The sequence below is a fragment of the Martes martes genome (assembly GCF_963455335.1).
Source record: "Martes martes genome assembly, chromosome: 7".
Taxonomy (NCBI): domain Eukaryota; kingdom Metazoa; phylum Chordata; class Mammalia; order Carnivora; family Mustelidae; genus Martes; species Martes martes.
The window spans coordinates 97,311,382-97,331,760 of NC_137894.1; the positions used below are offsets into that span (position 1 = coordinate 97,311,382).

General features: G+C 38.9%; 1 protein-coding gene across 1 annotated transcript in view; it reads right to left on the bottom strand.

The window, feature by feature from the left end:
• Nucleotides 1-5,085: 5,085 nt before the first annotated feature.
• NIN (ninein) overlaps nt 5,086-20,379 on the bottom strand; it is a 94,687-nt gene continuing 79,393 nt past the window's right edge. The window contains exons 27-31 of the mRNA XM_080807323.1: nt 19,179-19,328; nt 16,536-16,640; nt 12,298-12,498; nt 8,710-8,823; nt 5,086-6,559 (exon numbers count right to left, since the gene is read on the bottom strand). Of these exons, the coding sequence (XP_080663449.1) occupies nt 6,350-6,559; nt 8,710-8,823; nt 12,298-12,498; nt 16,536-16,640; nt 19,179-19,328 (780 nt within the window). The 3' untranslated portion in view covers nt 5,086-6,349. The remainder of the gene's footprint in view (nt 6,560-8,709; nt 8,824-12,297; nt 12,499-16,535; nt 16,641-19,178; nt 19,329-20,379) is intronic.

Below are 20,379 nucleotides of genomic sequence, written 5' to 3' on the forward strand. Positions count from 1 at the left end.
AGTGCAGAGCCCAACATGGGGCTCAATCCCATGACCCTGAGATGACAACCTGAGCCAAAATCAGAAGTCACTCAACTGACTGAGCCCCTGGAGCCCCTCCCATTTTATTTACACATTGTCACCATTGCTTCATTACTCTTTGTGTGTATATGTGTGTGTGTGTGTGTGTTGTGTGTATAATTCTTTATTTCTAAATTATTTGTTAGTTGCATACATTATGGTTCTTTATCCCTAAAAACTTCAGTGTGGGGACACCTGGGTGGCTCGGTGGGTTAAGCTTCTGCCTTCGACTCAGGTCATGGTCTCAGGATCCTGGGATTGAGCCCCACATTGGGCTCTCTGTTCAGCAGGGAGCCTGCTTCTCTCCCTCTGCCTGCCTCTCTGCCTACTTGTGATCTCTCTGTCAAATAAATAAAATCTTAAAAAAAAAAAAAAAACTTAAGTGTCTTTCCTTAGAATATAGTCTTACATAAACACACTAATTATCAACTTCGTTAAATTTAACACTGATGTAATACTATATTCTACTGTACCATCCATTTCCGGTTGGCTTCTACAATATAGAATTCCAACCTAGGAGTACGTATTGCATTTAGTTGTCATGTCTCTTTAGTCTCTTCTAATTTAGGACATTTCCACAGGCTCTATTTTTGTTGTTGTTGTTGGTTTTTTGCATCTTTTTGTAACGTTGACTGTTTTCATTGTCCATAGCACTGCAATACTGGATAACATTTTAGTGCCTGGGGCTGAGTTGGTGCTTATGTATTGTTTGAGATCTTGAAGACAGATAAAATTCCAAACAAGAAAGAAAAATGGTTGGTGGAAGCTCATCTGGGCTCTAAGGACTGTTCAGATTTTTACTTTGCTTTAACTAGTAAAGCATATATCATGCAATCATTTAGAATTAAATATTTTAACATAAGTGTATCTAGCTTTGTTTTACATGGTTGCCTGCTTTTTTTCCCCTTAAGTAAGCTCTATACCCAATGTGTGGCTTGAACTCATGACCCTGAGATGAAGAGTCAAATACTCTACTGACTGTGCTAGCCAAACATCCTGTGTTGCCTTCTCTTTAGCTGACATTTCATTGGTTCAGTTTTACAGTTCCCCTTTGTGGATTTAAATTTTTTTTTTAAAAAAGATGTTTTAATTAACATTGTTTCCTGACTTGCAAATGAGGCTAAACCAGTGAATAAAAACCACTTTTGTGACTTATCAACATATTTTATCTAGATTAAGTTTAACATCTTAATCAATATAATTTATATACTTTAGATCAAAATTCTGATCCTTTGGATAAAATCTAACCATTATTGGAAAATGAACATCAAATTAGTATCAGAGGGAAAATGGGACTTTTTGAATGCAACATGAATAAGAGACTACAAAACAAACAGTTTACACTAATCTCAATGAAGTACATACACAATTACACTTAATACCCTGGGTGAGGAACCTTCCCCATTTTACATTAAAACACCCGAAGATTCCGGATGCCTGGGTGGCTTAGTTGGTTAAGCATCTGCCTTTAGCTCAGGTACTGATCCCAGGGTCCTGGGTTTGAGCCCCACATCAGGCTCCCTGCTCAGTGGAGAATTTGCTTCTTCCTCCCCTCCTGCTTGTGCTGTCTCTCTCACTGACTCTGTCAAATAAATAAAAATATTTAAAAAAATATACCTGAAGATGCTAATCTTCCTTATTCTAATGCTCATAGTACTGACCCATTAACAAAACTTAACCGTCTTCTGTATGTTATATATTTTTCTAGTGTTTTTTGTGCATAAATCTTACTGCTCTACCCCAATCCAATCATAAACAGAAAACCAGGAATGATTTACATTTTTCTTTATAGTATGCATGGTAGGTATTCAGTCAACACATTATATGTTGTTTGAAGGAAGTAGAAATTGAGAAAGTGTTTCAATATATTAATACAGACCAATCAGAGTCTTAAATCCTGAGTGCCAATTTTAGCTGGCTGCATGGACTTAAGTCACAAGTTTGCTAAGTTTCAGTTTACTCATCTGTGAAATGGGGATAATTATAGCTCTTGCCTCCTAAAGGCAGTGTAAGGCTGATATAAAAGCTTTGAAAATAGTGAAACAAGGCTTGTGAGATGGGTCTACTTTGGCCAGCATTTCCATTCTACATTTCAGTATTCAGCATAGTGGCTTAATGTATTTCAGGCTGACTTTTTATGTATATGCTTGTATATATCTCATCACTCACAGCTCAGCTAAGAAAGTCTGAGTCACCCATAAAGATGGCAAAAGGAAACAAGTGCACCCAAAATCCCAAGTAGGGCCTCAACTGAGGTTAAGTCAGGATTTTGGATGTGAATTATGAACCACTACAGGGTACAGGGACCCCAAACTTGCTGGTGTAAAAGTAATCAATTCTGTGACAGAAATGGAGTCCAAGTGCTCTGAATCGCATACAAATCACTTGGGAATCTCCTTAAAATGCAGCAAATGAAGAATATGATTTATTAGGCCGGGGTGGATGCAGAGATTCTGCATTTGTAAAATGTGTTCAGTGCAGTATTTTAATGCTTTTACTCTAAATCAGACCAATGATGAACACACTGACACTGTATGAAAGTTGGGGATATATAGAACACAAGAGCCACATTTACAAAACTCTTTATTTACATTTTAAGCTCACATTAAAACCTTTTAGAATGGCTAAGATAAAATATACAAAGTTGGTATCAACACATACACATTAATTTTTCTCTCAAAAGAATCCTATGGATGGCTTCTTGATGAACTCAGCACCCCCCCCAAATTAGTGTTCCCTTAAAACATAGTGTGAAAATGTTTTCCCATAAGAATAGCTAACTTAAATCATTGAAAACTGAGAAATAAAAGGTTAATTTTATTAAACAGCTATCCCTATCTATAAAACAGTTTTCTATTTTATTTAGAGTGTTGATATGTTCAAATAGGTCCAAATTTGATAAATAAGCTTTAAATATGGAATGCTTTGGTTATCAGGGTTTGATGTGGCTTTTGGCATTACTTGCATATCATTCCAATGAGCCATTACAGGTAATCCATTTAAAACAAGACTTGTTTAATACTATTACAAAGCGCTTAGCCTTGCCTTGATAGGGAATACCTTTAAGATGCTGACAATAGCAACATATTTCTCTTTTTCTTCACTCAGGAAAAAAAAAATCAAATAAATTCATTCCCATGTTAAAATCCACCATAAAGTAGACTTTTTATTCATTCTTAATAATACATAACCTGGGTATTTGTACATTATTGAAACACTAGACTGTAAGAGCTCCTTCTATATCCTGAAAGCTTGACTTTGTGATTTATGTAAACTATGCTCATGATTAAATATATAAGCAGTGTATTTGAAGCTTCTGGGAAGGATTCACATTTAAAAGTTTTAAAATCCAGGTTTTAGAAAAATAAATAAAATACTGTGATCGGTTCTACCCCTCCCTCTCTACTTTTCTCCCTTCACTATTTGAGCTTAAGAGTTCAGGCTTCTAAAATGCAGAAGAAAGCAAAATAGAACAATGCAGGTTTTGTGATCCACATTTTCTTTGTCTTAGTGTAACATATTATCACAAAGGCAAACTTGACTCTTTCCTTGAAACGAATATCCCATTTTCTCAGACTAATTTAAATAACTCTGAAGAAAGCCAAAGAAAGTTTAACCAGTGCTTTTAATAAATGAGTAGCCAAATGCCAATAAAAGAATACATAACTTGTGATTTTAAAGAGTGTTGTTAAAGTCTGAAAGCCAAACCTAAACATTTAAGTTCAAATTTAATCTCTTTAAAAGATTTTTTTAAAGCTGTAAATGCTATTATAAATTGCCAGTTAAATTCCCACTCTAGGCTACAAAAATAAACTGCTGCACAAATGTATAAACTTAAGGTAACTATTTCTCATGTTTATCTTTTTTCCTTTTATAAGTGCAATAAAGCAAGAAATAAAGCACCTAGATGTTGATCCAATTAACTTTCATTTGAGCAGCATTTTGATTTTGGATAAAGGGATTCTAAATGTGGTCTAAAACTTTCCAGAAAGTCATATTTACATTCATTAAACAGCATTTTATATACATATAAATACAGATTTTTGAGAAATTAACCTACACTTTTCATAATGTAAAAATAAAAATTACAACACATGTGATCACATGCTAAAGCCAGTTATTTGAGCAGTCTGCTTGGTGTTCAGTTTTGATAGTAATAACCTTGAGTAACTTGAAGCATATCACATAAATACACCACAGATGCATAGTTTATTTATGACCTTAGTCGCCTAGGTCTATCCACAGTTTTAAGTGAAAAAGATTCTCTGTTAAAAAGCCAATGCCATACAAGTAGTCGGGTTTACAAGTACTGTTTGCACTGGGAAGAAAGATTAGAGAAGGGATGATAGCAGATGTGACATGCTCTGAAGGGTGATTACAGGGAAGAATTAAAATTATTTTTCCGGGGGAAATTAGGACTTTGATAGTAAGAGCTATCCAGACCTGAAAAGTTTTGTTTCATGAGTGTGAATTCCAGTCCCACAAACTGCCATGCCTTGTCAGAGCTCTTGTAGTAAGGACTTGTGTTGGCCCTAAGCTTGTCAGGTGGGACCAATAGATGGTTAGGCCATGAGGAACCTGAAAGTTGCTTGATGCAAATTATTTTGTTGAGATTTTGAAACATCATATGACTTCTTAGGCAGTGTTCTTGAATCTTTTGTTCCTGCCCATAACTCTGTGTGTGATTTTGCTGTTACCTGTCTTATAAATCTATGGTCTTGGCCTTCTAGAAATACATCAGAGTGAATATTTATCTAATTGCTGTTCCACAAAAACAAATAGGTGACTATACTGAGCTTTGTTAGTGTCCTAAACATAAGTCCTCCACCCATGGGTGGCCGGCTGAAGTAGGCTAAGAAGCAAAGATTTGATTTGGGGGAAAATGATTACCCATCGTAAAAATGTTGACTGCTCTATAAAGTTCGTTTTGAGAACTGAATGGAAAATCCTACTTGGCACTCTTTTACCTCAGATGGCATGCCAGTGCTTTTGGGGTAAGAAATTCCTTTTTTTTTTTTTAAAGATCTTATTTATTTCAGAGAGAGAGCGCGCGCGCGTGCGCGCAAGCACGAGAGGGGATAGGTTCAGAGGGAGAAGGAAACTCCCTACTGAGCAGGGAGCCCCATGTGGGACTTGAGCCGAGCCAAAGGCAGATGCCTAACAGACTGAGCCAAGCCACCCAGGTGTCCCCAAAGTAAGAAATTCTTATGATCAGAATTGAAGTGTTAGAAGAATAGGAAGCATGGAAATTTTAACGTATGTTAAACAACTAAGTAACTCTTCCGTAAGTTTTTAATTCTAAAATCAAGGATTTTCAGGAGAGTAAATTCACCAAAAATGTAGAAATAAAAATCATAGTATAGCTCTAAATAAGGTCACATGGTTTATGCATTTCAAATTCTTAAAGAGGCCCTACAGTGTTTCAGGAAGACCATTCAAAGTATTGTTCCCTGAGTTCTTGAAGCAACCCTAAAAGTAAGTTCATGAACTCCAAGAGTTGAGAGAGAAACCTACATGGTTTACTTATCTCCCTTCTAAGAGCAGATGTTTACTCCAAAGTGATTTGTTCCCTGCTTTCCCTATAGTTCAAATGCTTTAAGAATGTGGCTTTATCCATTTTTTAGAAGATAAGCTCCCCAAATGAAACTTCTAGGAAGGAAAAAAAAATGTTTAAAGAAAGTACAGTTTTAACATTAGTTAACAGTGCAATTGAATAAATCAGTTTCACATCTATTATACATCGAGAGCGGTAATACTGTCACAGGTGTTAGAAGATAGAGTACTATGGACTCTGGCTTTTCTGACCTCTGTGGTTATTGAGCCCAGGGTCTGTTACCAAAGAACCAAAATTATTGGAAACAATGACTTTTCATATTTGAATGTGTAAGAAGACATACATTTTTTTTTTTTGTAAATAAAGATTAAAACAGTCACCGGATCTCAAACTTTAAATATCTAGGATTGACACATAGCATTGTACATAGTATTTTTTTTTTTTTTAAACTCATTCAAAACTGGGGTTTTAAGACTCTTTGTGTTGTGTTCATATATCTACCATTCTGGTGGCTATTAGGATTTTTTTTTTTTTTAATTCAAAACTTGGGAATAATTTAGTCTCTTTAGAAAAACTAATTATACTGAATGGAGACTCCAGGTCTGTTGCTGGCAGTTTTAGGTTGAGCTTAACTTTAAACCATTAAAGGTTAAAAAAAAATGGTTGAGAGAACCTACTGAAATGTTCCATCCATTCTAGTCAAGTGCACAAATATGAGTGTATCCTTTGGCTTGGCTATGACCTCAATGGAGGCGTAGAAGTCAGTGGTGCTGGTGCCAGATTCCTGACTATATTACTGAGGCTGGCAATCTTCTCTTCTAGGAGGTAATTTTTCTTCTCTGCTGTTTTTTGTCGCTGTTCAGTCATTTCCAGAGCTTTCAACAACTGGGCATTTTCAACATACAAGTCCTTCACCACTGTATCTGCTTTAGTATTCTTGCAGAGCTAGAAACAGAACCAGAAACATCTTGACTCCATTTCTGTAATTAAGTTTAAGGGGTGACATTAGGACAGTTGTTCATAAAGGCAAATGACGTCTATCGGTTATATTCTTTTATTTTACAACACAGGTTTAACATCAGACCTGGCATCAGGGATACAAATAGAGCAAATCCACTTCTTCCAAGCTGTTTCTCTGCATGTTTTTAGAAGTCACTAACGAAAAGAACATAATTGATATTTGAAGGCTCAAAAATCAAAGTCTTTTTCCATCTAAATAAATGGTTACTGCTTTTTCATTCTCTAAAAAAATATCAGAATATGTTTGTAGTTTTTGAGGTATAGAGTATGAACTTTAACTCTGGGAAGCTCAAACATCTGTTAAGAACATTCATAGTTATAACCTCCTGATTATTTTAAACTTTGGTCTATGTATTACATAGAACAAAGAGGTAAGATTGGGCAGTTATTTTTCCTTAACTCTTTCCCTTTTGCATGGGAGAGCTTGCCTAGAAGATATATTTTAATTTTTAGGGTTAGAAGACAAAGTCTAGGTTGGGCTAGGAAAATTTGTCAGCAGCCTTGGGATAATTTTATTATGGTTCCTATTAATGTATTCCAATCCCCCATTTATGCCTCATTTTATACCCAGTTTTAACCAGGGCATCTGAAAGTATAGAGATCTTAGGGAATGAAGAACTGAAACTTATTAGCATTTCAGAAGGGTTAACACTGAAGCCCAGGACCCGGATGACTCTCAGGTGTAACATACTGACCTACTCTACTGAACTGGCCTAAGAAACTTTTCATCTCTCTCTTTCCCTCCCTCCCTTCCTCCCTTTTAAAAAACACTTTGATGGCTCTTCATCACCTGCAGAATGAAATGCAAACTCCACAGCTCAGCACCTAAGGCTCTCTACCGCCCACTCCTCCCTATTGCTCTAGTTTCTTCTGCTTCTTTCAGGACAGTATGAACTGTTATTGCCAAATGTTTGTAGATGTCCACGCCCCATCTGTTGCCATAACTGCATGATGTTCCCATAGCCTAGGCTGCCCTTCTCACACTTCTTCATCTGTTTAAATCTTACTCAGCATCAGTACCTGCTTTAAGAGGCCTTCAGGAAACTCGCTTTAAACTCCTGAGTTGGATCAAGTATTTCTTCTCTATGTTCCCCTCTGCGGAAGTGGACTCTATTTTCTTTATTTTTTGCCAAATGCTCAATACCTTGTAAATGAACTACCTTCCACATGGGCAGGATTTTGTTTTGTTCTCTGCTGTATTTCTAGTGCTTAGAACAGGACTTAGCACATAGTAGCTATGTTTTGAATAAGTGAGTGATTAAAGGACTGAATAAATGCTTATTGTATAAGACTTTACTTTCTTTCCATTTTGAGATTAAGACATTGAGCAAAGGAAAATTCCAGTCTACCTCTGCATTAAGGCATACTCTTGGGCTTCTTCTTCTTTTTATATATCTGGAAAACCACTTGGACAATTTCTGCTCCTGCCCCTCAGTTCTGAATCTCAGTTTCCAAAGCACTACAACACATTCCTATAAAGTAGTCCTTTTTTCACATGTCATCAGATGTTACACAAATACTTTACAAACACAGGCCCCACCTGCTAGCAGCAGGTGAAAAGGATGCACAGTGGTCCTGGAATTCCGGGTCCCTATTCCCATAAGTACTTATAGCCATAAGTACTTTTTGAGGTCTTTATAGTTGTTGCAAATCGGAAAGCTAAAGTTCCACTTATTATCCCCCCATTTTACCAACATAAATTTTGTGTTTATTTAAATAGAATGTTTCCGGTCTTGGGCAAATAAAAAAACCTACAAAAATTAAATTTGAGCTGAACTTTGTTAGGAATTAATTCGTTAGGTCTGCATCAGTCTCTGTCAGCAAATGTACATTTTTAAAATTGTGGACCAACATGCCTTAAAAGAGCTTTGGGAAAATAATGCAGAATACAGAATTCATGCTTCTGGAGTGGTATGGGGGAAGAGTTAGTCCTAAATTCAGCTATATACATTTGTAGTAGCATTTGCCTTTATTTGACAGCAAAAGTGAATGAGTTAATGGCGATAAAGGAATGGAAAGCTGGAGTTAAAAGTGGAATGTGAGGTGGGCGGGTAGAGGTGACCCGGGAGGCTCACTTGTTCTTTGAGCTGATTCACTTTCTCCTGAAGAAGCCTTTTCACCAGTTTCAGTTTCTGTTCAACTTCCATCATTCGTTCCTCCATGACCGTTACCAGTTGCTCCTGGCTTCCCTGAAGGGAAGAACAGAAAAGGGTATTATCATTGGAAAATCATGCCGTACTGGAAAGAAAACACTAGTAATTTATTTTTTTCCCACAAGATGCTTAGACAAAGGACAGGAAATGTTTGCCTTTGGAACTGGAAGGGTGGATTTCTGGTGAAATGGGGTTTCTGAACACTGGGGTTGCACATTAGGAAAGAAACCCTATCAGAGAAAGAATCAAAGATTAAAAAAAAAATCTTACCTGTGTTACCATCTTCCCCTGAGATAAAGCAATATTCTTAAAACCCAGAATTTAGTACCTGTGTGCGTCTCTTCCAGTAAAATAGGTATCCAAAGTAAATTAAGCTATGGTTATCAAACTTCCATCTGTGACTGGGGCCTTTGCCATACTGTGGGTCTCTCAAGAATAAAACAAACAAAACAAAGACAATCGGCTTGCAATGTGTGTGTCCATTTTCCTGCATGGAAGGGCTGGTTACTGGAAGGGTGTTAGTATTCCTTTCCTCGTAACAGCTTCTTCCTGCCAGTTACTGTAGTCAGTGGTTCCCAGTTTGCTTGTCAGTGTGAAGCAAACACACGCACTGGAGGTTGGGTTTATCATAAAAGATGTAAAATTAGGAATCCTCTCCGCCTCCACGACTCCTAGGTAGAATAATAGGGGAGAAGACCCTGGCTGTTCCTTCTCTCCCCACACAACAGTGATGGATTTAAGGAGTTGTGTGGGGTATGGAGAGCCCGAGGAACCAGGGAGAGACTCAGTACTACCAACTGCCCCTCCCGGCAGGCCGCTAAAATGTCCACATAAGAAATTTGAGATTTTAAAAGGTTCTTCAAATGTTTAAGCAAAACTCAGGTGTTAATGGCTGATAGTATTAGTCCTTTTAAAAGCATGCAGAATGACCAAACATGGGTTGAGAGCCAACACTGGTTGGGATAAAATAACAGCATTTATTCAGATAAAAGCAACTAAACCATGTGATGATTTGAAGACAAAAACTGTAGTAGGCAGAAGTCTAATGCAGAAAGTAAACCTCAAGAAATCAGGCCTTGACAACATCTAGCTTTAAAAAACACTCTTTTAAAAGCTATAATGGCTTTTTACATTTCAAACATAAATGGAAAATGCCTGATTTCTACTTGCCTAAAAAAAACAAAGCAAAGCAACAACAACAACAAAAAACTGTAACAGATAACTCAAAGAACACAGAACACGGCAAACGGGGAAAGAGGAAAAACAAAGGCAGTCATATATTTAAAATTTATTTTATTATTTTGTCAAAAATTTCCTTTTTCCTGTCAAAAAAGCATTATACATCTTATACAAAACAGTATAAATAACCCAAATTTTCTTCAAATTCCATATATAAAAGTAGTACCTCCCATTAAAAATAGTTACAGCATATGGAATGAGAAAATAGAATACATCCTTTTAAGAATCTCAAGTCCACACTCTTTAAATGGTATAAATAAAACGATTCAAAACAAGCTTAAGTTTGTGAATTTGATTCACAATATCTGTCATTTCTACATTAATAAATAAGAGACATAATACTGCAAAGGCTTAAAAATGAAAATAAAAATAATAATTTAAAAGAGCACTTGATTCCAAAACGGTTTTCAGCTTATGTGTGTGTGTGTGTGGGGGGAGTGTGTGGGTGTGTGCACTGAGTATCTGCCAGGGTAAGAAATGTCAGCAAAAGCAGCCCAGTTTTCACAGGTGCCCAATCCTTCTGTAGGAATCTGCGTGCACTGCTCGCTGCTCCGGTAGCAAGGCCTAGAGAAAGAAGGCAAGTGGTACACTTCACCCTGATGTCAAGATTATGTTTTGGGAGGAGTCTAAATTCACACATTTATAATGCAAACAGTTTTGAAAAGCACACACATTAACACTCCATCTGCAAGCAAAGCAACACAGAGGCAGGAGAAATCATCACTCCACACAGAGAGGCAAGGTGCAGATTCTAATAATGTTCTGTCATCTTCAAATTCGTGTCAACTCAGTTCTAACAGAAGTAGGAGAGTGGGCAGTGGCATTCTAGTGAGAACAATAAGCAGTCCACTCTGCGGTCGGCTGGAGACATGTTTTTTTCTCTGCACAAAAAATCTTAACAGTTTTTGTCCTCCTAATCCTGAAGTAATCAGAGTAAAAGGATATCATTTTTAAACACTGGCAGGTGGGGTGGAAAAGCGTGCTCTGAAAACAGTGTATATGAGAAAGCAGTGGATAAAGTCTTCGCCTAATCCTTTGGTTTAAAATGTCTGTCAAAAAGTGAGGTCAAGATGGGATGGGGAAGGGAGACAAACCATAAGAGTCTCCTAATCTCAGGAAACAAACTGAGGGTTGCTGGAGGGGAGGGCGGTGGGAGGGGGCGGGGTGGCTGGGTGATGGATACTGGGGAGTAGGGTATGTGCTAAGGTGAGCGCTGTGAGTTGTGTAAGACTGATGAGTCACAGATCTGCACCCCTGAAACGAATGACACATTATATGTTGATAAAAAAAAAAACTGAGGTCAAGGTTTTATAATTCAGTTCTATAACTTGAATTGTTGAAGCATCTGTTCAATACCCCACCGGCACAGTTTTACTATGGGAAACTGAAGTGGAATAGCAGAAACTTCCAAAAACGTAGATTTTTAAAGCACAAAAGACAAAAATAATTTTAAGGTTTTGTTTGAAAGCAGAGCTGACAGAAGCGTATCATGACAGAGTATAGCTATCTACTACTAGAAGGGGAAGACAGAACTGCTTCAGAGTATAATTATGGTGCTAATTTGACTTGTAAAGCCACTTTGATAGGATTACAGAAAAGGAGGTGGAGAAATTCCTTATGAAAAGTCAACTGAGAGACAACAGAAGAAAAGCATTCAAACCAGAACGAATTCAGAATTATACAGACTAAGGAGTATTTTTTAATTTTATTCCTAGTTCTGAATAAACAAATTGGGCAAGCAAAAAGCGTTAAGAGACTTCTGAAAAAGCTTGACTATGAATGAAGCACTTTAAGAGAAGTATTTGAAAACCCAGGTACTATCACATTGTGTCTGCAGCGAGCTAGGGTAATGCTACTACAAAGGAAAGGGGAAAAGATGTTCCTTTTCTTAAAAAGAGGTTTTCAAACTCGATCAATTGCACTTGAATTCTGTAATATTTTTGGCATCAGACAAATGTCAAGTCAAAAAAACTTGGTTATACATTATGCTCAGGTGATCTTGATACTTCATCAATTACGAAGGTGCAAAGGAGACCCAGAACACTCTGTTACCTAGCTTGGAAGCTGAGAGCACAAGAGCATCACTGCAAAAACACCAAAACCAAACCCCAAAATAACACTGCAGTTCTGCGGATTTGTCCTACAGGAAAGGTGGAGCTCTCTGACAGAGATTTCAGTTCTCTGCCCCACCCCGGAATGGGTACAACTTTCCTATAAACAGGCCAAATTCCGAGAGCTGAGTTAGCTGGCAGGGAAGAAAGAGCCTCGTACCTGCGGTGTGTTGGTTTCGGAGGTCCTGTTTTCAAGTTCCTCCTGCAGGCACTGGTTTATCCTCTCTGCCTGCAGCAGCTGGTGTTGAAGCTGCAGGAACTGCTCCCTGGGCACCATTGGACAGGCTTGCTGCTGGCGCAGCTGGAGATCCCAGGAGTGAGGGGACGGGCTAAGCGTCACAGTGGACCTCAGGTGCTGCTTCTGGAGGACAAAGGCAAAGCCCGAGTCAGCGGTGCTGCGTCCCAGCACAGTGCTACTCTTGAAAATGTCAAGCAGAGTGAATGAAGCTGACGGATTCAGTAATGGCCTCTCAGACCCCCTGATAACTTGAAAACAGGACAGTACGTGACTGGAGTAGAAGTAATGGGGAAGCATCGTTTTCCTTAGGAGATAATATAGTTTTCGACTTGAAACACTGTACTTCCTCACTCTTGAGGGACCTTAAAGGCATGAGGTACACGATATACATAGTGTGTCTAAATTCTACCTCACTGTCTCCCTATACTAGAATGTTTAATTACGCCACTTTAAACAAACAAAACACAGGGTTGGAGTAAGCGAAGGGGAGAAAGTGATAATGCTTTAGGGTTTTGCCACTTTACTTACCATTCATAAAGATTCTTAAAAGCAAATGTTCAGGGACCACCTATTTTCCAGGATAGCCACAGAACCTCCTATCTAAAATTATTTGACCCTGTTTTAGTTTACCAATGTTAAACTCTTAAACAGCACTGTAAGATAAGCAATTCTGGGACAAAGGGGGGATATCCGAGAACCCCCCAGGGAACTGAAGTACGTGGAACAGAAGTATTTGTTCAAGACAATGAGGAAATGGTATGTGTATCACATGCCAAAGCTGGGGAGAGGAAAACGGAGGAGAACGCACTGCATTTGGCCAGGGAGGCATGCCCCTTCCCATCTATCGACACATTCAGCAGACACAGGACTCCACAGAAGGCATGCAATGAACATGACCAGGTACCAGACTCAAGCAGCAGCTCCTCCAGGCTTGTGAGAAGGGAAAAAGGCCCTCCAAGACACAACTCTATTTAAATGTTATAAAACTTCAGAGCCACTATCCATTTCCTGAAATCTAAACTTCGGAGGTGGGAGATGACCCATCTTGAAATTTTCTAGTTGTAGATTCAGAAACCCACCATTTTATTTTCAGGAATAAAAAATAGGGAGAATTTTGATCCCATGATTTTATACCAGCAGGATGATTTTCTTCAGGTAGGTCTTCAAATACGGAGGGAAATCCTGGTGTACATGTAAACAGAGACCTATTCCATAGTCAAAGCAAGATGAAAATGAATATTGGCTCTTATGTATTACTGTCACAATCAGTAGAAATGATTATGTGAACAAGGAGTCTAATGAGATATCTCCATGCTGTGAAATTCATTGAAAGAGAACATTCTACCTTCACACACTATCTCAGGCAGAGAACTGCACCCTTCTCTGCTAGTTCCAACCACAGACTTCTAGGTACAGGTTAGCCACAGACAAAACAGAAACAAGAGAAAATTACAGGAGTCATAAAAAGAGGAAGAAAAGTATGAGTTATAAAAAGAGAACAGTTAAAACTGGGTATATTATATACCTGAACATGTGTGGTCTAGTCCGTAAGAACTTACAAGGGACCAACATTTACATTTCTCTGTGTATCAGTTTCGCAGACCTTAAAATGTCTCATTGCTTTACTCCTGTAACTGCTTCTTCACCTACTGTGGTGTGGTTAGTTTGTGAACTTAACACCCTTACCTCCACCTATCCCCAAAGAATTATTTAGAACATTCCAGGTCCAGTCTGGATGGATCAGATACTAAGTCTTTTATAGTTTATATTCTGCCTCTCTAAATGGCAATTTTGGTGCTCAAGTGTTGGAACCATTGGCTAAGGCAGACCTGAGAACTGCTGATACAGACTGTAACCCTTTCCCTGAATGTTCACATTGAATTGTTTATAGAACATTGCCTCATGTCGCTGAAAAAGCCCTGGAGTGGGAATTGAAGATCCCAGATCACTAGATGAGGAAATGGAGGAATTTAATTGCCCTAGGCTATGGAGGCTATGGGTATGTATTGTATTAGCTCAGTGACTTTTTTTAAGATTTTATTTTTAAGCAAAATCTCTACACTCAACACAGGGCTCAAACTCAGAGCTGCACGCTCCAATGACTGAGCCAGCCAGGGGCCCCTAGATCAGTGACATGTAAACTGGCATACAAGGATGAGGAGAAACTCCTTCCCGCGAGGGAGGGCATACACCAGATCAGAATGGCCTAGAAAGCTTTTCTTAAAATCCTCGATACCAAAGATTCTGATGGAGGAACATCTCCCTGCCTTGCTCTCACCCAAACCCAGTGAGAATCCCTGCCAAGTGAGAGGAATGTACCTATCTCTCAGGTGAGGTGGGAATAAAAAATGGTATGAAAACTACCATACGTGCCCCAAAGTGGCCTAATTTATAGATAGCAGAACATAAATAAGAACCTGTTTCGTAGGGCTAGCAGGATGGGGAGAGTTACTGCTTAATGGTTAGAGTGTTTGAGGTGATGCAAAAGTTTTAGAAGTAGTGGTGATGGCTGTAGAACACCGTGAATGTAATTCATGCTGCTGAATTTTAAAATGGCAAATTTTGTTACGCAAATACCAAAGTCATAAAATTATACTTTAAATTGGTGAGCTTATATGGTATATGACTTACATGTTAAATTTGTATCGGTCTATACAGAGTTAATAGCTCTCCTATTGCCTAAAAAAGTTTCATTAGAATAGTGTTTCATTAGAAAAGATGTTCTTTTCAGTGTTCCAATGGAAAATTCATGCCTTTTCTTTAGTTATTCAGCTCTGGTGCCAGGAACAGTCAATTTGCCTCATTCATGAGCAAATATTTACTATTCGATCGAGGAGAAAAATAATGAAGGGAAATTGGTTATGATGGCTAATCATGTAAAGCGGAGTTAGGAAGAGAGAGGGGTTTCTGAGGCCGGCGAGAGTGGCTGGGAGAAGAGCGGGCCTGCTGGCAGAACATTTGGAGAGGCTCTCCCAGTGACTAAGTATACCCTGTTACTGTTCAGTTTGGGACGAGACATGTGGAGCTTAGCTTCAGATCTCTTATTCATCACAATATATAATTATTTCATCAGAAAGCATGTCTACATCAAAACACAGCCTGCAGCTCAAGCGCTGGAACACATTTATTATATGCTGTCAGACAAAGAAAAAAAATGGTTTGGATTTCACTATTTATAGTTTAATCTCCCTATTAGTGAATAAATCAGAGAACATAAAATTGGCAGAAACCTCAGTGGTCATTTAAATGCCAGTATGACATATCTGCCCATATTTCACGTTTAAAAAACATTCATTTAAAGCTACTTCTGCATGTGTCCAGCTTCATAAAAGAAAATATTTAAATCTCTTTCATCCTCTAATTCTGGCTCTAAAATATTTGCATACCTAGTACTTTCTAAGAGCACAAAAAGACATTTCCTACCCATGCCTCTCTACCTTAAATAAACTTTACAGCTCACTACATGACATGCTCATCTGCCCAAGCCAAAAATCTTGGTGCAATTTTTACTTATTAAGGAGGATTTGTACGTAAGTTGTTTTAGATGCTATAACTGCATTTATATTCAGAAAGAGATCTAGAAACTCAGTGTCCAAGCTGAAAAATTTTACAAGTCCATTTTTGTATTGAACAGATTACCCCTCACAAGGCCGTGCTGAGTTTCGAACATAGTAATGCACAGTGACAGCACTTGAAGATTAAGCTTCTAAATGCTAATGCTCCCAAATTCCCTGCATGGATTTCCTAACTAAAAAGGCTGTTAGCAATCCCATCTGTAAAACACTACAACGGGGGAGGTATTAGGAAACTGTTATAACCCAAGGGGCGGGGTGGGGGGAGGGGGAGCTCTGGACCTCTTGGCCAAGATCAGACCAAGTCCCCACCCACCTGAATTTGTGGAGGTCTGTGTCCTTCCTTGCATTTTAGGACAGTCAATATTATTCCTTCCTCTGTGAACAACTATGAATCCCTGTGACTACGTAATGAGCAAAAATGACTATCAGTCTTGGTAAGACAAACCAAAGAATTCAGCTTGGCGGCATACTTTTCCACTTTTCTTCATAATCAGAATTCAGTGCTAGGTTAGCCTTTCCCAACAAATGTCACATCCATGGATTAAAATATTCTTCACACCTAAGGCCAGCTGCTTAAAAACTTACCTCCATTAGCTGCTCGTCCAGTTTTACTTGTTTCTTTTTCAGGCCTTCATTTTCCAAATGAATTGTTTCTAGTTCTCTTTCAAGGGAATTCATCTGACTGACCTGCTAAAAAACAAAAAAATTCCCTTTAAAAAAGCCAAACCCTTGGGTTGCTCTACTTTATTTTGACAAATTTGTGCTAGTCAGAAATCTTAACCCTTGGAAGAAAGCAGAGTTCACTCAGTGAAGGAAAACAACAATATAACTGAGTGCATTGGTTACATTTAAGTAGGATAGTGGTTTTTTTTTTTTTAAGATTTTATTTATTTATTTGTCAGAGAGAGCAAAAGCAGCGGGAGTGGCAGGGAGAGGGAGAAGCAGGCTCCCCTCTGAGCAAGGAGCCCGATGAGGGGCTCAATCCCAGGACCCTAGGATCATGACCTGAGCTGAAGGCAGATGCTTAACAGACTGAGCCACCCAGGTGCCCCTAGGATAGTTTTTAATCACCACTGCTTATGTGGAACAGATTCCAGAAGGCACTTGGCTTTCAAACTTCAGTGCCGCCCACTGTACAAAATATATCCAGGACATAAGCCCACGCCCATAACCAGTTATAAGTACATATCCCTGAAAGAAAGCTTACATGAAATGAAATTTATCCTTACCATGAGCCATGTACTCTGATACTTCCTAGCATATTTTATTAATAAAAAAGGCTGAATCACTAAATTTCATGACCCTCTACTATGGAGCTGCAGTGGGAAAAACACTGTCTTTAAGGCAAAGCTTATTTATTCTTTTTTAGGATTTTATTTATTTGACAGAGACAGAGACAGTGAGAGAGGGAACACAAGCAGGGGGAGTGGGAGAGGGAGAAGCAGGCTCCCCGTGGAGCAGGGAGCCCAATGTGGGGCTCCATCCCAGGAGCCCAGGATCATGACCTGAGCAGAAGGCAGATGCTTAAAGACTGAGCCACCCAGGGGCCCTAAGGCAAAGTTTAAGGCTTTAAAACAGAGAGTACATAAAACCTGAGTTGGAGAACTCCTTTCTCAATTTTAAAGATGAAATTTGAAGATTTGGGGAGTATCCATTTTTGGAATTCTCTATTATAGGAGGACTTCAATGAGCTACATGATCCTGGAATTCAGAATATTGCTAAGCAGAAAATACAGGACACTTCTAGAATGCTGATTTTGGTTTCTATCAAAAAGAGCTGAGGAAAGGAGCAACAATTGTTAGAAGTGTAATCTTCTCAGGTTAAAACTACCATTAGACTTTTCCCTTAGCAGCTGGATGAAACCCTTTATCTTTCTGAACAGTTTACTTGAATGTACCTAAAACTGAATGGTATCTCCCCCTTGAGAGCACAAACCAGGCTTCTTACTGCCTATGGTCATGCTAAATTTTACAAACTTAAAAGTTTCATACAATTTTTATAACAAGTAATTGACTGTTCATCATTCTTCCCATAATTTTTACACAAACCATAATTTTCAGAAGAGGAAGGTAACAGTGAAAACTCCGGGTTTTAGTTTAGAAGAAAAAAAAGAAAACAAGTAACAACAAGAACTCCCAGGGTAACATTGGTTTTAAAACTCTTACATCGTGGAACAAAGTACAGAAAGCAAACCGAGTGATGCCACTGAGGTTCAACCATGTGGTAACCAGCCTCCAAGATGGTCCCTCATGATCTCCACCCCCCTCCTGGGGTTCACACCATTGTGTAGTTTTCCTGTACTAGGGTCAGTCTCTGTGACCGACAGAAGACAGCAGAAATGACGGTGTGTCACTTTCATGATTAGTTTATAAAAGGCTCTACAACTTTTGGGATCTTTCTCCTATCACTGCTCTGTCCTGAGAAAAGGCCCGGGTAGTGAGGAGCTGAGGCCTCTGGTAATCAGCCAGCAGGGAAGAGAAACCTCCTCCTAACAGTTACATTATTATTATTTTTTTAAGATTTTATTTATTTATTTGACAGAGAGAGATCACAAGCAGGCAGAGAGAGAGGCAGAGAGAGAGGGGGAAGCAGGCCCTCCGCTGAGCAGAGAGCCCAATGCGGGGCTCGATCCCAGGACTCTGAGATCATGACCTGAGCTGAAGGCAGAGGCTTTAACCCACTGAACCACCCAGGCGCTCCCTAACAGTTACATTATTGAACTTGGAAGTGGAACCTCTAGTACTTCAGAAGCCTTCAGATAAACACAGTCCCAGCTGATACGTGGACTGCAACCTTGTGAGCCCCCGCAACCAGAACCACTCAGCTAAGCTGCTTCTGAATTCCCCACCCCCAGAGACGCTGAGACAACAGACGTGTGTTGTTTTAATTTGTTACACAGCAATAGGTAACTAATAACATTCTAAGATGTTTCTAATATTCAGGATATGTACATTTAAAAATAGAGTTCACTAACTTAAAAGGGCTATAGTACTACTGAAGATGATTAACCATCTTCATTATGAATATTAAATTGCTCCTTTCTAACCATCACTAAATCAGAAAGAACTATGATACTATTTGATAAGATCACAAAAGTATAGAAAGATGGAAGAACCAAAACAGTCCACTGGAATCATTTCCCTGGAAGCCTGCAGGCAAAGAAACCTACACATAGGGACACATCATGGTAAGGACACAGACACATGGTATAAAGTCTTAAAACTCACCTTCTTATTAGTAGGAGATTGTTCCTTTTGAAACTGTTCACACTCTCTCTTTAAGCTCAACTTCTCTTGCTCTGTGGGCTTCACAGTACCTGATGGGTTTAGATGTTTTTGATGCTTGGGGAGAAGAAGGTTGGATTCCAGCTGACGGACCTAACAAGAACATATGTGAGAGGAAGAAATGTTAGTCTAGTCATCCAGCAAGAAAGAAAAAAAAAGAACATAAAAAATTTTTTTTTCACCTTTGGGTTTTGTTGTATTAAAAATGCTTTTTTTTTCCCAGTCAAGTCTGCCAATTCCTTTTTTTTTTTTTTTAAAGATTCTATTTATTTGAGAGACAGAGTTGGGGAGACAGAGAGAGAGAAAGAAAGACTCCCCACTGAGCAGGGAGGCCAACGTGGGGCCCAATTCCAGGACCCTGAGGTCATGACCCAAGCCGAAGGCAGATGCTTAACTAACTTGAGCCACCCAGGCACTCCAAATCTGTCAATTCTTGAAGTCTGCTTTTTTGCATTTCAAAAAATCCTGGGGAAATCGATTTTTAGTCTGGTTGGGTATAAAATTCCAACCCTATAAGGATCAGACTGAGATACGGGGGACCTCTGAATCTACCAAACTACAGGGAGTCGAATAGTGTGACATGGCTGTTGCAAAAACAGATGTAGTCCTAGGCATGTTCTGACAGGAGCATAGCTTTTAGGAGTCAATGAGGTGACAGTCCCCTCCACTTTGTCTTGGACTGTTCACACCTGAAACAATGCATTTATATCAACCAAGTTCCCTGAGGACAGCGACCCCGTCTGTCTTGTCGACACTGCACCTTCTGTGAGCGCAGTCTCGGGCACAGAGCGGGTCTTCTAAATGACTCTGCAGCTCTTCTGAGAGTTCTTCCTTAAAAGAGGTGTTTCAGCAGAGCTGGTCAGCTACTCAGTGGAAGTAAAGAATATAAACATCGGTGGCTGGAAAAGCCCCTTTTCAGAGACCATTCTAACCTTGAGTCTTTTTAAAAAGAGGTCCCTTTTCTCTCCAAAAAGTCTAATTTTGCCATTTTTTTATTACCAGTCTTGGCAGCTAGTCCATTTGAACAAAGAATATACGGGTAACATAATTTCCCTGAGGCTATTCTGGATAGGAGGATTAAAATCATTGACTTTAATATAGAACTGATGATGCAAAATGAAAACTATTCTATAAACATACCACA